Genomic DNA, 14,753 nt, shown 5'->3' with positions numbered 1-14,753 from the left:
GGGGGCACGGGATGTTGACGTTGGCAGGTGAGAAAAACAGCTGCATGCATCTTGAGTTGCAGTTAAATGACGTTACGATTCCTCAATACCAAAATAAGAAAGAAAGAAACTCTGCTTCTTATCTTTCAATCTCGACGCATCCTTAGATGTCGTCTTAAAAGCTAAACAATAAATATAAAGTTGTCTTAGACTGTGCCGTATTTCAAATAAACTCGTTCCAACAGATGTTGTTATTAGCTATGACGAACATGGTTATTGTCTTTTGCTCCCTCTCTGTCTAAGGCCTCTGTTCAACCCACTCATCTCCCCGTCAGTGGAGATCTGTGTCTCACTATCACGGCTGGCTATTTTCACTCATCTCTTTCTTTTTCACACCACATATGTCAGTTTTTCACCTTCCTTCATCTTCTGATTCCTGCGCTCACCTATCTCTCTCACCTCTCTCTCTCTCTCATTAGTTTCTCTACGCCCACACACACACACACACACACACTTCTCCCGTCTCATCGCCGGGCGCTTCTCACACTCCGGACTCGCGTGGTCCTCGCCCGCTTGACGATCACAGAGGGCAGCGCTTGTAAAGTGGTGATGGCCGTCTTGGTCCAGTAGTCCACCTCCTTGAAGATCCGGTACACCCAAAGCTTCAGCTCAAACAGACCGGTCGACCCCACTGACTGCTGACAAGAAAAAGAGGTGGGGGGGTCACCAAGATCTGCCTTAATGTCTCTCTAGAACTTCCACCATCATCATCATCAATGATGTCGACAGCAGTGCCTACCTCTAAGCCCTCCACGCCAGGGGTCGGGACCGCCGCGCCGTCGGCGGCTTTGAGGAGCTCTCCGGTGGTGATCAGGAGGAAGGACAGACTGCTCTTCACCATGTTCCTCTGGGTCTCGTAGTCGCCCTTCTCCCCACCGCCCAGCTCCTCTTCCTCCCTGGCGATGGCGCTCTCCAGCAAGCTGCGGCACTGGAGCAGAGCGGAGTGGAGACGCCAGAGCTTGTCCCTGGTGTCCAGCTGGGAGGAAGGGGGAGGTACGGACACCAGACGACCGTCGGCAACATCTGCAACAAAACTCTCCTTCTTTGTCTTGAGGGGGGACAAGAGAAAACAAAAAAGGGTGTTGGGAAATTAAGAACAGAAGTGAGATTTGGGAAGGCATTCATGCCGAAAAGGAAGAAGAGGAGGAGTTGGAAAGTGAAGTGGAAAAATAAAAATATGCTTTCTATTAAATACTAACCACACTGATGTCACTTTTGAGCAATTTGGCACTCTATCACAGATCATTGTCTATGAGGCAACACCAGGAGGCAACCTCTGGTTCTGTCAAGTGAAGCTAATGCGGAAGTGTCTTAAAACTTGTATTATCTCTACTGACCAGCAGGGGGCGACTCATCTGGTTACAAAAATAAGTCAGATTGTATAGAAGTCTATGAGAAAATAACTCTACTTCTCACTTGATTTATTACCTCAGTAAACATTGTAAACATGAGTTTATGGTCTCAATCTCTAGTTTCAAGTCTGATGTTCAGCATGATGTTCATTTAGTAAATGATGGTCCATTTAGAGTCAAATAGACCATAAAGCAGGGTATGCTTTAGGATGGGCTTAATGTGATTGCTACCAGAGACGTATACGGCGTCACTATGTCACTCCTCCTCATTCCAAATATGGTAACTTCTGTTCAATGGGAGCAAAAAAAACTACATGGCAACGGCCGTAATCCAAGATAGTGACAGCGAAATTGCCGAACACCAAGCTTCAAAACGGCAGACCACAAACTAAAGGGCGACGTCACGATGAATACGTTCACTTCTTAATGTATATACAGCCTGTGGGCAACATAGATCTCCTCTCAATGCAGCACATGCAATTATATATACTGTAAGAAGAAAAAAGACGTAAAATAACACGATATCCTTATAAAAGTAAGGCTATCGTGTTAAAATGAATGAAATATTGACAAAAGAGTAACTGGTTTAAGAGGGTTGTCTGGCAACCGGAAGGTCAACGGTTCGATCCTCGACTGGGACGTGTCATGTGTCAAAGTGTACCTGAGCAATACACTGAACCCCAGGCTCCCCGGGCGCCTGTCATTGGCAGCCCACTGCTCCCTATATACAGGGATGGGTCAAATGCAGAGACAAATTTCCTCCTTAAAGGGATCAATATAGTATAATACATTTTAAAATTTTTTGAAAAATTTCTTGCCGAGAGTTAGCTGAGAAGATCGATCCTGAAGCTCAATGAAGCTACAGCTAGTAGTTGTTTTTTTTTTTTGACGGATTAAATAAATAAACGAGGTACAACATTTGGATTGGTGAGCTTTAGAGGTGCTAACAGGCAGAAGTCTTTTTTATCTCAGGACAGATCCAGGCTAGCTGTTTCCCCATCCGTTTCCAGTCTTTATGCTATGCTAAGCTAACGGTTGCTTCATATTTACCGCGCACAGACATGAGAGTGGTATCGATATTGTCGTCTAACTCTCTGCAGGGAGGCAAATAGGCCTATTTGCCAAAATATAGAACTATTCATTTAACATTAATATAAAATCCATACTGTATATCTACCTTTGATTGACAGCATTTTAAAAATAAGTTATCGCCTTTATACTCTCAGAGCTATGAGCTATACATTAAGATCCGACATCATGATCGGACTGACGATGTTGACGCGACACATTGCAGGCGAGACTGTAGGTATCATCTTTTAGTGCTTGTGAATCCTTCGGGCCATCATCCTGAGGCGTTAATGTTAAGCCCTGCATGCAAGTTAGTACCAGAGTGACAGAGTGACCTAATGTGACCCCGAACGCTCTGAGAGGTGTGTGTGTGTGTGTGTGGGGGGGGGGGGGGAGGGGGGGGGGGGGGGGGGGGGGGGGATGCTTTGGAGCCAGAGAGAATTATTATAATGCGGTAGACGCTGAATTAAAGAGACAGCAAACGGATGTTGCAAATTAGTTTTTCTTCTTACCCAGTGAATAGGTGAGGGACTGCCGGTCTGGGAAAATAATACTCTGCCTGGACAATTATTGAATCTGCATTGGATTCATGGGAGATCTACGAGCCAAAGACTGAATTAAATCCTACTTCAGAGACAATTCCTCCCCGCCGACAGAAAACGCGGGCCTCAAATGCACCCACCAATTTATGTACGACAGGCTAAGACACATCTAATTACTTCACGGTGCGTTCAGTGGAATGCATCGGTTGTTCCAAAAAGCGATTGCTCTGCCAAGTCAGTGACGCAAGATAAACCCGTGTGAGCAAAATAAGAAACGTGGAGGATAGAGGAACGCAGGGGTCAGACCCAGGGAGTGAGGAGGATGGAGGCATATGCCAGGCCGCTTCCTCGCTCCTAGCGAGACGCATGAAAGGAAGGATCGAGGCGGCGAATTGGCGGGACACCAAGAAAGTTTTAATAACCGGTAGCTCGCACCTTTAGGCGAAGGGCTGGTGGAACAGAGATGGAGGCTCCGGGCCCAGAGTGCCAAGGAGTTTGTGCCAGAAAAAAAAAACGCCCACTCCTATCATTCCAACTGAGTTCACCCCCCCTTCTCTGCATTCCTACCCCCCGCTGTCCTAGACATCATTTCTTTCTTTCTCAAACACACACACACACACACTCTTATCTTGTTTTTGCACGCATCCCTTTCATCGTCAGTGTACTTCTTCAAACACATTCACACGCACAAGCAAAGTTACAGGCATGAGGACACAGAGGACACCCATGACACACTCACACACACAAAAAATCTATTAATTTCCCATTTGACCTTGGCCTAGTTCTTACTCTCCCTTACAGCCACACACACACACACACACACACACGCACACACACCGAGTTGTGCTGGCTGGTCGGTGCAAGTGGAAACATCAAGCCTCTCTACTCACATAAAGTTCCAGTAAGATGGAGCACTCGTAGCGCAGCTGCTCGGCTATGGCGGTAGCGCGGGCCACGGTAGTCCGGCTCAGGTCCGAGCCGGTCACCCCTCTAGTCCGCCTGGCTGCCATTATTGGCCCTCCGGCTGCCTCTACCGGGGAACACACGAGAACCGCACTCGTAGCAGGCGAAGCGACAAGTCCCTGTATTATACGCACCGCGCACGAACGCCCCATCCCGGCACCGGATTCCCGGTCATGGTTTCACTTCGAGCCAGAGCCGTCTCGTCTCCTCGGGGTTTCGGGTAAAGCGAGTTTCCCAGTTTTCGTCCGCTCGCTGCTCCGTTACTGATATTACAGAGTTGGCGGCCAACTCTCCGCCCTCCGGGAACTTGATGCCAGGCTGGAGGAATTTAACGGGACGAGCGGGGGCGGCGAGCCGCGGAGGGGAGGAGAGGGCAGGGAGGAGCTCATCAACTAATTCATGAGGAGCTTATCTGATTTACTGGAAGTGGCAGAAACAAAGACGGTCTCAACTTAAGAAGGATGCTGCCTGGACTATTTGAACATGTCCTCTGTATGAGGAAAAGTATACAAAGAGTCTGTACCGGAAACATTGGAAATATAGGCCTACTTTGACTTTTTGACTACTTTTTTTTTACTTTTAGCATACTTTATATGTCTATAAAGTATGATTGTTGTAGATTAAACTTCACAATATAAAGTAGTTCAAATTACCTTCACCTCGACCAATGACACTAAAGTAGGCTACTGCTTCGGCCCGATGTATGCATCAAGTAGGCTACTATTACAACATTGACAGGGCCAGTTTAAATGACTGCATACTGTAAGTCATATTTTAAATGCAGAACTTTACTTGTTATTGGCCATTTGTATAAAGTAATATTGCTATAAAAAACATTCTGTACCGTACCGTCACAAAACTGTAAGTACCAATAAAAGACTATTATGGTAATTTGAACGATGTCTTCTCTTCATTCAAATATAATCTTGGTGTTAATGGGCAATACAGTAAAGATAAGAGGTCTGCTACAGCTTTTAATTTGGAATAAATGTAGCCTCTGTATCTGCATATTGGAGACCTGCTCATAGATACAAAAAATAGAATAAAATGTAATTGTCATAGCAGAAAAGCAACAGGTGCAACCAATGACATAACTGATGGGTTTGTTCCATTTAGACGGCCAGGAAGCCATGTCAGTAAGCCAACATGCACAATGCCAGAACCCTCCAGCAAGCGTGTGTGAATGGAATGCAGCCGCTGTAATTGTTGGCTATTAGTACCAGTGTTTGACAAGACAACTGTCCGGACAAATGTCCACTTGGATTTTGTCATTAAACTTATCTTAAACAATTTGTGATATACAGAGTTTATGAATTCATTCCATAAGGTGACAATACTGATTTAGCACAGGTATGAATCCAGCGAGATAGTGGATTAATTTAAAAAGAACCCTGGAGACTTTTAACAAACACACACACATGCAAAGTTCAAATAATGTTTTCTTGGGGACTGATGTGTTCACATAACAAATTACATTAAAGACAGTTCATATGTAAAATGTCAAAAGTAACTGGGTCGACACGTCCTAACTTGACATGCTTTAATTTGAACCTTAGCATTTAGTTGTGCAACAGCCAAATCTGGATATTGAAAAATACACATTGTCATAAACACCATAAAATTGAGGCTCTTATGATAGATGGTGTTGTATGCTGTAGGCAGATTGTAGAGGCAACTTTGCAATTTAAATGATAAAAAATACCACTATTCACAACTTATTTATCAAACATAATTTATTCAAAAACATATTCTGCAATGCAAAAATAATACATGTATGAGGATTATACTGCACTATATGACATCCTGTATGTAAAATATAGTGAATTTCCTTTCCTATTAGTTCCTGGATCAGTGATAAGGATGCAATACCACGCCTGTGCTGCAGGTGTCAGTGCAGGCGGCTAGAATGTAAACACCGCGCAGCGGCTACATTGCAGCAGCTAACGTTCGACCTTAAAATTTGACGCTTAACTCGTTAAAAGAGGAAATGGGAATGATTGACGTTAAATATTTCTCCGCGGTATTATTTTAATGCATCCAACAGTTCACAGTGAGATTCTCGCAAACCAAGGAACAGCGTTAGTGTGCTTTAATTTTGAGACCAAGCTAACCAGATAGCAAGCTTAGTTGATTTTAAAGCCATGAACTCTCTGGTTGGCTACGGAGTGTCCTCGGAGTCCGACAGCGACGGAGATGTAGAGGATGCAAACAACGGTGGAGTTTGGTAAGTATTCCCCTAAAAAACACCTAGCACATAACAGATTGTCAGATACTTGTGAATGCTACTAAGCTAGTATATGCTTTTAACGTCTCCGTTTCTATCTGCACCCTTTTTTTAATCTTTTAAGTTCCTTTAGGGAGACTGGTGGCGAGGCATCAGCTGTCAAAAAGACCCGTAACTTTATGCTGGAGTCTGGTTCAGCTTCCAGCGAATCCGACCCGGAGCCCTCTTCATCGCCACCGCATCCCCAAAAGCCGGCATATTCTGCAGCCCGCCGGCGCACCGTGCCCTCCTCTCCTCCGGGTTTCCTCGCCTCCCACAAACTACCTCCTCCCTCTCTGAACACCTCTTCTGACAGCGGCGTGTTTGCCAATCCTTTCAAGGCGCAGGCGGACCAGAAGCTCAGCGCCTTGCAAAAACACGTCCCCCTCACAATGCAGGCCAAACCCTCCCAGATCGGAGGTAAGAAGGTGTGCGTGTCGTACAGGAAAAACGGAAGGTGCAGGTTTGGGATCAAGTGCAAGTTTGCTCATGACAGCGACCTCCAGACTCTCGCTGACAGTCACCCGCCCGTGAGCGAGGAGACGCCGGGGTCGGGTCAGGCAGAGTCCCGCGCAGGTGGCTCACGTGGTGGAGCATCCCAGAACCTCCAGCAGACCAAAGAGGAGGAGGAAGAGTCAGGAGGGCAGCAGATGAAGAAGAGGAAGGTCGGACTGAGTAACACCTTGATTCCTCCTAAACGAGCTATGAAGCAGTATGCCACGCAGAGGGACAAAGAGCAGCTCCACATGTCCTGATGGTGTGTTCTCAGCCATTATACTGTAAAGCAATAGTACTGGAATGTTCTCTCAGAGTGTATATACATGCTGTAGATATTGAGCACTAACCATTTATAGGACCAGCTAATGACTCAGCTGGTCATTAGTTACATTACATTCGGCGACGCTTTTTGTTCAAAGCAATTTACAATTTTATTCCTGCAACAAACTCTAATTGTCCCAGTTCAAGACATCCTGTGGGATTGCTTGGGTTTGTGTTCATTACTGTGAGTGAATACACTTTGGACAAATGTTAAGACGTTTATTTTCATCTTTATAAATGAACAGTTTTTCGTGTTTGCTCTACCACACACCCTAAATCACAAACCAGAAGAGGTGCAGGTTTAGTATTGACATATGCCCCGAGGTTTCTACATAGCTTTGCTTACCAAATGACATTACACTTTTAATAAGTCTAATTCAGTGACTGTGCTTGCAGTTATTTTACGGGTTCGCGTGTGATCTACAGCATCTAAGCTCACCTTTGATTGCCTATGACGGACGAGGACTTCTGTGTGTGTGTGTGTATATATGTATATATATATATATGTATGTATATATATATATATATATGTATATACATACATACACACATACACACACACACACTAGGTGGGTCATTATTCCTTCGTCTACCAACACTGAGCTCATGCGGTGGCCGGTGAAACAGGTTTAATGGCACTGCCCAGATCGCTAAAATGTGCATATTTTTTACAGAGCTGTAAAACATCTTTTTCTTTTCTGGTTTTGAAATGTTTCTCTTAAGATAGTTTTCTGTCGTATTTTTCTTTTAACCTCCCCAAATAAAGGCTTTACAGTAGACCTGGACATTAAATGAAAAAAAGAAGAAAAAAATAGCTGCCTGTCCATTTAAACAGAATTTTCTCACCCCACACAGGTTGAGGTCGGTTTATAGCTTCTTAATATGTGTTTTGTGTTAATTCATGATATAAATAGAGCTGATTTATTTCATTAGGAACACACACACACACTAGGTGTGCGCTGTATATCACAGAGGTATGCTATATTATTGCACGATAGCAACATCTTTGCAACATAAACTCGACATCGTTGAACACACACACACGTAAAAGGCTAGTTCAGTTTACAGGACTATGTACAAAGGCAACAGCTCACACACACGGACACATATACATCGTTCCCTGATACAGATATTCTAAAAAGCTACCAAATATGACTATGAGTGACCGGTACGTAATATATGCGTGATCCTACATTTACCTCAAACATTGCAATGCAGTATATCAGGTCACTGATGACGACCTGCCTCTATCGTCTGTTTGTATCGTTAGTCTTTCACATGAGGGACTGCTGCGCGTGTCTCCCGGTGCTGTCCGACAGAACGTCCTCGTGTTCTGCCTGCTCCCAGACCACGCCGTCCTCCCCCATTACTTCTGTGTGCACGAGGGTGCTGGCCGAAGAGAGCACCGGATTGTCCAGAATAAAGTTGTCCCCGTTAGTGGAGGCCGGGTCCTGGGGCTGGGACAGGAGAGCAGCTGTATGTAGGGTCTGAAGCTGCTGAGAGGTCGATAGAATGTGGGTCTGAGACTGGCTGACTGGCTGGAAGGTCATTTGAAGGATTTGAGTCTGCCCCTGGCTCTGCTGCTGGGAGGAGTACGACTGCAGGGGGTGCAACTGGGGTTGATGCTGGCTCACCACCTGGCTGGAGTGGAGGGTCAGCTGTTGGATCTGGGGCTGCTGAGCAGCCTGCACAAACTGGACGGGCATCTGGAGCTGGAGGTGGGTCTGCTGATGGTTCTCCGCTGGCGAAGGCGGGTCGATGGGGGACAGGGCAATCGTCACAGGCACCTGCATGGTATGGAGGCTCTGGTCTTGTCCCAGTAAAACCACCTGGTGACTCACCTGTTGGGTCACGTGACCCAGCTGAGCAACTTGACCTTCGTGGTTCAGCTGGTCCACCTGCCCGTCCTGCCCTATTTGGCTCACATCCAGGCCGGCGACCTCTGCTTGCATGGGGTTTCCCTGCAGCTCCAGCAGGGAGACGGGGGTTGTGATGAGGGCGCCGGCGTTGGCTGCCAGAGCCTCGGCAATTAGCACCTCGGGGTGACTCTTGGCCTTGTGGGCCACCACGCAGTCCTTCTTCTCGAACTTCTTGCCACAAATGGAGCAGGCGAACTGATAGGTGGCGTCCGCGTCGTGCTTCTTCATGTGCCAGTTGAGCGACGCCTTCTGGCGACACGTGAAGCCACAGATCTCACACCTACGGCGACAGATCCAGAGAAAAAAAACGCATGTATTCATTTTGGAAAACTGAAGGAATCGGTGAGCGGAGAAAGCAAATGAGCAATGTAACTGAGAAGTACTCACTGCAGGGGCTTCTCTCCTGTGTGAATCATGCGGTGCACAGCCAGGTTGTGGGAGCTCTTGAAGGCACGAGCACAGAACTCACAGATGTAGTCCCTCTGGTCTAGAAGCAACAAAACACAATTCATCATTAATTATAGCAGGAAGGGCTCAGACACAGATGGAACCATGTGTTACGTTAACACTGTGGGTGTACCTGTGTGGTGCTTTGCATGACGCAGCAGCTGCTTCTGTAGTCGGAAAAGCCGTCCGCAAGAGGGATGAGGGCAGACGTATTTCTTCTTGAGCAGGTGCTGGTACTTTATGTGGTGCTGGTGTGCAGAACAAAAAGAAACACAGATCATCATCAACAGCAGGATGGAGGAGCTAGCCGACTGAAAACAGACCTGAAAGCTTTCTGTCTTTCTGTCAAGTTGTATGGTCGAGTCATTCATATACATACATACATACATAGTAGAAAAAAGCGACAGATTTATCTTCAATGAAAATAACCCTTTACGGTTGACAGCAATGTTTGGAAAAGTCTTCAAATCGCTGCGTGTGCTCGAGTGAGGCAAGTAGTCCTCGGGAGGATTGTGTGCTTGCTGAGACAGACCTGCAGGTAGCGAGGATGAGCCAGGACCGTCCCGCATCCTTCCATTTCACAGCGCACGTACTGCACCGGCGGCTTCTTCCTGTGTGGGGCGTAGCACGTGTCATTGAAACGTCACAGCGCCGAGACCAAATATTAAAGTGTGAGTAAAGCAAATTGATGTTCTGAGTCTATGAGCACGCACGCCAGAGACTTCTGCCGGCTAACTGCCGGCTTAGCCCCATGCTTACTCCAATGGGGATATAATAGTTAAATCGCGCGGCTCTTCTCGACTTTACCAATGCTATCGGTCTGAATTGATCAAATTGCTGGAGTTGTGAGGTTTAAGGCTATTTATCCGTCATTTTACAGCCGCAAAAATAGCGACGAAGCCCAGAGCACCCGCCACACACTCTCATGCACGACATAATTTTTTGTTCAGTGTTGGGGGAGATGCTAAAAATGGCTCCAGTGCATCATCGAGCCATGACTTCAGGCCCGCCCACAAAACTGTTTAATGTTCAAACTCCACATTTAAGTACTATATAGTTCAGTCTTTTCTCATATGTGTGATGTGTTAGAAACCAACTGATTTTACTTTACCCGGAGTTTAAATGGGTCTCAAAAGTTCTCATCAATATCTCGCTCATCCAAATTCATTTGTTCAGTTATTTCATTCAGCAGCCACTACCACGTGCTTTATTTTGGAATGAAATAATGACGGAGTGAGTCTTTAGATCACGGAATAAAGTTTGGATTGAGACCCCTCAACCTCACCTCCTCTTTGGCAGCCGCGGGGTTTTGTCGTCTTTTTTCCGCCGACCTCTCCTAACACAGACGGGGAGAAGAAGAAGAAAAATACAAAAATTAAGTTGGAAAAGCAAGGAGTTTGCTTTGTAACCACGCACGCACTAAAAGTACATTGGTAACACTTACTTCCTGGGTCCATCCGGGTCCTCTACTAGTTCCTCCTCTAGCTTTACTTCCTCTTCCAAACCCTCCACGTTGTCCAAACCCTCTATCTTTATCTCGGCGACCTCTTTCTCCTTTTTAGGTGCCCTCTCTTTCTCTTTCCTCTCCTTGGGTCTCGGGGGAGCTCTGCGCTTTGGTTTCGGGACATCCCTAAAAAAAAGATGGAGGAATGTCCCGTCACTGAACACCAAAAAATACAATGCCTTTGTCTAATTCTGTCAGACACACACACAGACACTCACACACACCGCTCAGCATTGGGGTCGTAGCTCTGGTCATTTAGGTCATCTGTAAAGGGGAGATCTTCATCGCTGCTGAGACCTTCTTCTTCCTCCGCACCACTGGGAGCAAAAGAACAAAATCTCTTGAAACAGAACTCCCTGCGGTCGGTCTGCTCAGGGTCGGGTGAACGTTGAGACGAGCGTACCTGTGACTCTGCGGCTGGTAGCTGAGGTCGCTCGGGTCATCCCCAAACGGAGGGTCTGCATCACCCAAGACCGGCTCAGCGGCGTCCTCGCTTCCCTCTTTCTTTTGACTGAGACAGCACGAGCGAAAAAAACGCGACGGTCATCAAAACACAGCAGCACTCTCACTCAGTCACACACCGTGACGACATGCAAAGCAGTATGCTTTCAAAGCAACAGGCTCAGAGGGCCGTAAATATCCTGGCAAGATATTATGCAGCTTCTCTAATAAAGCTATTACATGTATGATTAAAATATATAGTCCACAGAGTCAGACCAAATAAATATATACCACTAGCTTCTATCTCTGTGTTACTGTCCGTAAAGCCGAGAGTGTGATCCTACATAACCACTTCTTTAAAGGGTCAGTTCCACTAAATAACACAAGACAAACTTTCCCACATAGCTACTGAATAAAACTGAAGCGGTCTACGGCAAGGAATAAGTGGGATGTTTTTAGAAGGATGCATCTCCAGCCATTGCGTGGTCTCTAACTCTGTCTGGCTCACTGAGCCTGGAGCCTTAACGTTCACAATGTGCACATTAGGTTTCACCAAAGGAGGGAATATATACTTACATTTCATAGTTGTCTTTATTTTCTACCTCTCCTTCCACTGCTGCACGACAAACAGAGAAAAGAAGGACATCATAAGTATGAGAGAGGCAACAAAAGCACCGTAAGCCACTCGAGCCTTGAGTTATAGATATACGTATACGTTTGCATAAGTGATGCAAAATGAGAAAAGGCATGAAAGCATGGAGACATATTATTGCAGTCGACTGCAAAAAAAAAAAAAAGTTCTGTTAAGAAGCAAGACGTCAAGAACGCTATTGCCAAAAACATGCAAGTTCTGGATGCTGAGGAGGAACTATATAAATAACTAAACATATTTTGTATCAAATATTCATCGCATTAATACAATACCTCAAATGTAGATTTTTAAGGTCTCCTGTTTATAAAGCATTTAAAAACTAATTGTCCTTTCCAAAATCCTGAGACTTCTTAAAAGCAAAAATGAATTCATAATTTTACTTCTGAATTGAAGTTATTTGCTTTCATCAGTACTTGTGGGAGTGATGTCAGCGCGCAGTGTGTGCCAACTTACAGAAATTTGCGGTACTTTTGTGCTTTTTACGCAAAATACGTGATGACATCATTTTTGTCTCGCGGGAGACACTAAGACGAGCATAAACCCAACTCCAATGAGTTATTGGAAGTAGAAGAGAGGGACCAAGAAAAGATTGCACCCACATTTGTAGCTCAAAAAGCAGCACTGATCCCATTAGTCACGCTGAAAATCCATAATCACAACTGAAGGTTTTCTATTGAAGATAGAACATCCTGAAGATATAATATCCTGCATCTGTATGATATGACTTGTGTACTATGAGCCCACATGTTGAATCACTGTGGCTCACTGTCAACGGGTGGCTCACCAGCTGGAGTCTCCATTCCGGGTTCGGTCTTACACACAGGCTTGGCAGAGCCGCGGACGGCCCTGCCAGACGGGGGCTTGGCACGGCTCTGGGCTGGGGGGCGTCTGGAGGGTAGAGCTGGAGTGAGGGAGCAGAACAGCACGCCATCAAACACACCGTGTGCCATGAAGTGTGGCACAGGCAAGTGCAGACACAATCACACACAAGGGCAGCTCTGTTGGAAACCCACTTCACATACACAGCATACGATGTCACTTAAATGTAGATTCAGCAAGAGAGCATCAATGAGTGTCTGATTACCTTGAGCATCTGTGGCAGGTTTCTTCGGGTCCTCTGAGCTGCAAGAAAGGAAGAAAACAAAAACACTGAGACCTGACATGCCACCATTCCCATTTTTCCTCTGACGCAGCAATGCATTTAAAAGTTTTAAAGTGGAATAAAAATAAATAAAGTGTCAATTTGTAAAGCCAGGTGAGTTTCACTCCACCCTCCCCATGCAGAGCTGCAGAAAGGGGACGAGCTATGTGAAGGCTGCGTCTGACAGGAACTGACCCCGCCGAAATAAACACAGGTTTTAAGTGTAGTCCTGCTCATTATAAACAAACTATTAGCTACGACTGTTCAATTCAAAACGTACTCTGTCCCTTGAAGGCTGTCACCTGCGATCCCCCCTCCAGCCTCGGCAGAACCCGCAGATTCGGAATTTTTCTTCCGCCTCGAGTTGGAAACTTTCCTCCGCTTGGTCGCACCGGTGTCCGCGCTCGGTTCGTCTTCGTCGTCGCTCTTGGTGTCCTTCAGCCAGGCCGGTACTGCCCTCGTTGACCGGTCTCTCAAAACCCGCCCCGAGCTCTGTGGGCTCGACGCTGCTCCGTTGACGTCTGTTAACGAAGCGGAGACGCCAGACCTTGGGCGGCATGCTCCCCGCTCTCTGAGCCCCCTCCGCGGGGTAACGGTCGCACTGGCGGCCGGGGTCTCTTCTGCGGCCTTGTCCTCCGCCGGATCGTCACCTTTATTTACACCCCCGGTTCGGTTGCCCACCAGCTCCATCACCGTGAGGACACCTCAGCCTACTTCCACTTCAGCTTAAAGTCGAGCAGGTTTACTAGCAATTTGAGTAAAAACGGACAACATCTGGTTTAGAGACGTTTGTTTTGATTGCGAGCGGCCTTTATCCAACACTGGGGCATTTTCTGTGAATGCCTTGGGTTCGTCGCAAATAAAATGCATATATTTATTGATTAGGAATTGAAAACTTTTCTTAATTATCTATTCAGCAATAAACCGATATCATTTTAAAGAAGCAGACACTATTTTTGCGTTCTTAAAGCTATAGTAAACCTACTTATTCGCCCGGGCCCGACGCACAACCATTTTGTGCGCTTTGTTGCGTCTCCTTTAAGCCAAATATAAACTGAGGTTACGTTCAGGAACGGTCCTGAATTTTAGCAGCTGTAAAAATCATCAGGATTTCCCTTTAGCTTTTTGCAGATAGGGTCAGCCTAGCTGCATTGTTTATAGATCTGTGAAGACAGCAGCAGGCGTGCAAAAACAGCGCGCCCGCGGTTGGCTGCCGGGGAATCATGGGAACTGTAGTGCAAGTTAGATCAACACAACTTGGACATTGTTTTAAGGATATTTCTATATTTTTTGTGCTTTTATTGCTTTTTTAAAAACGAAATAGGAATAAAAGATCAGAATGGAATTGTATACAACAAATAACACAATAAATAATACAGTATCTATACTATATATATATATATATATATATATATATATATATATATATATATATTTAACCTTATCCCGTATAGTCCCATTGCGATTCAAAATCTCTTTTCCAAGGGAGTCTTGGCCACAGCACAAACGCATCAAAATGAAAAGCACAAATAACAGCTTTCACATAAAAGCATAAATAACAGCCTAATTATTATAAATATAATTATGTGAAAATGTTCCATGC

The 14,753-nt window shown here is 45.7% G+C and overlaps 3 protein-coding genes across 7 annotated transcripts; 1 reads left to right on the top strand and 2 right to left on the bottom strand.

Moving 5' to 3' along the window:
- Positions 1-6: 6 nt before the first annotated feature.
- Positions 7-4,275, bottom strand: LOC116399293 (uncharacterized). Of its 2 annotated transcripts, none has more exons than XM_031876344.1 (3): positions 3,892-4,275; positions 779-1,087; positions 7-677 (listed from the first exon to the last, which is right to left on the bottom strand). In XM_031876344.1, the coding sequence occupies exons 1-3, from the start codon at positions 4,114-4,116 to the stop codon at positions 504-506; spliced, it is 708 nt and encodes a 235-aa protein (XP_031732204.1). In that variant the 5' UTR covers positions 4,117-4,275; the 3' UTR covers positions 7-503. The 2 variants fall into 2 exon arrangements, with proteins under 2 accessions (XP_031732204.1, XP_031732205.1); XM_031876345.1 differs by having other exon boundaries at positions 7-674.
- A 1,601-nt stretch (positions 4,276-5,876) lies between these two features.
- On the top strand, positions 5,877-10,773 carry LOC116399303 (uncharacterized). The gene is made up of 2 exons (XM_031876373.1): positions 5,877-6,188; positions 6,313-10,773. Exons 1-2 carry the CDS (start codon positions 6,106-6,108, stop codon positions 6,980-6,982), a joined length of 753 nt encoding a protein of 250 aa, XP_031732233.1. The 5' UTR covers positions 5,877-6,105; the 3' UTR covers positions 6,983-10,773.
- On the bottom strand, positions 7,971-14,198 carry LOC116399302 (E3 ubiquitin-protein ligase ZFP91-like). Of its 4 annotated transcripts, none has more exons than XM_031876369.1 (12): positions 13,431-14,198; positions 13,094-13,131; positions 12,794-12,910; positions 11,934-11,973; positions 11,320-11,427; positions 11,135-11,233; positions 10,857-11,042; positions 10,698-10,748; positions 9,945-10,023; positions 9,546-9,660; positions 9,353-9,452; positions 7,971-9,245 (listed from the first exon to the last, which is right to left on the bottom strand). In XM_031876369.1, the coding sequence occupies exons 1-12, from the start codon at positions 13,838-13,840 to the stop codon at positions 8,321-8,323; spliced, it is 2,268 nt and encodes a 755-aa protein (XP_031732229.1). In that variant the 5' UTR covers positions 13,841-14,198; the 3' UTR covers positions 7,971-8,320. The 4 variants fall into 4 exon arrangements, with proteins under 4 accessions (XP_031732229.1, XP_031732231.1, XP_031732230.1 ...); XM_031876371.1 differs by having other exon boundaries at positions 11,141-11,233; XM_031876370.1 differs by having other exon boundaries at positions 11,934-11,970.
- Positions 14,199-14,753: the final 555 nt, after the last annotated feature.

Source organism: Anarrhichthys ocellatus, unplaced genomic scaffold (assembly GCF_004355925.1).
Source record: "Anarrhichthys ocellatus isolate YVR2014 unplaced genomic scaffold, GSC_Weel_1.0 scaffold107, whole genome shotgun sequence".
Classification (NCBI taxonomy): Eukaryota; Metazoa; Chordata; class Actinopteri; order Perciformes; family Anarhichadidae; genus Anarrhichthys; species Anarrhichthys ocellatus.
This window is presented reverse-complemented; position numbering and strand designations above follow the sequence as displayed.

Excerpts from the sequence above, each read along its gene's own strand:
- LOC116399303 (XM_031876373.1), top strand. The coding sequence starts at position 6,106 with ATGAACTCTCTGGTTGGCTACGGAGTGTCCTCGGAGTCCGACAGCGAC. Across the intron at positions 6,189-6,312 it reads GCAAACAACGGTGGAGTTTG|TTCCTTTAGGGAGACTGGTG; the intron begins GTAAGTATTCCC and ends TAATCTTTTAAG.
- LOC116399302 (XM_031876369.1), bottom strand. The coding sequence starts at position 13,840 with ATGGAGCTGGTGGGCAACCGAACCGGGGGTGTAAATAAAGGTGACGAT. Across the intron at positions 10,749-10,856 it reads GACCCGGATGGACCCAGGAA|GAGAGGTCGGCGGAAAAAAG; the intron begins GTAAGTGTTACC and ends CGTCTGTGTTAG. Across the intron at positions 9,246-9,352 it reads ACAGGAGAGAAGCCCCTGCA|GTGTGAGATCTGTGGCTTCA; the intron begins GTGAGTACTTCT and ends CTGTCGCCGTAG.
- LOC116399293 (XM_031876344.1), bottom strand. The coding sequence starts at position 4,116 with ATGGGGCGTTCGTGCGCGGTGCGTATAATACAGGGACTTGTCGCTTCG. Across the intron at positions 1,088-3,891 it reads CCATCTTACTGGAACTTTAT|ACAAAGAAGGAGAGTTTTGT; the intron begins GTGAGTAGAGAG and ends TCCCCCCTCAAG. Across the intron at positions 678-778 it reads CTGGCGTGGAGGGCTTAGAG|CAGTCAGTGGGGTCGACCGG; the intron begins GTAGGCACTGCT and ends TTTTCTTGTCAG.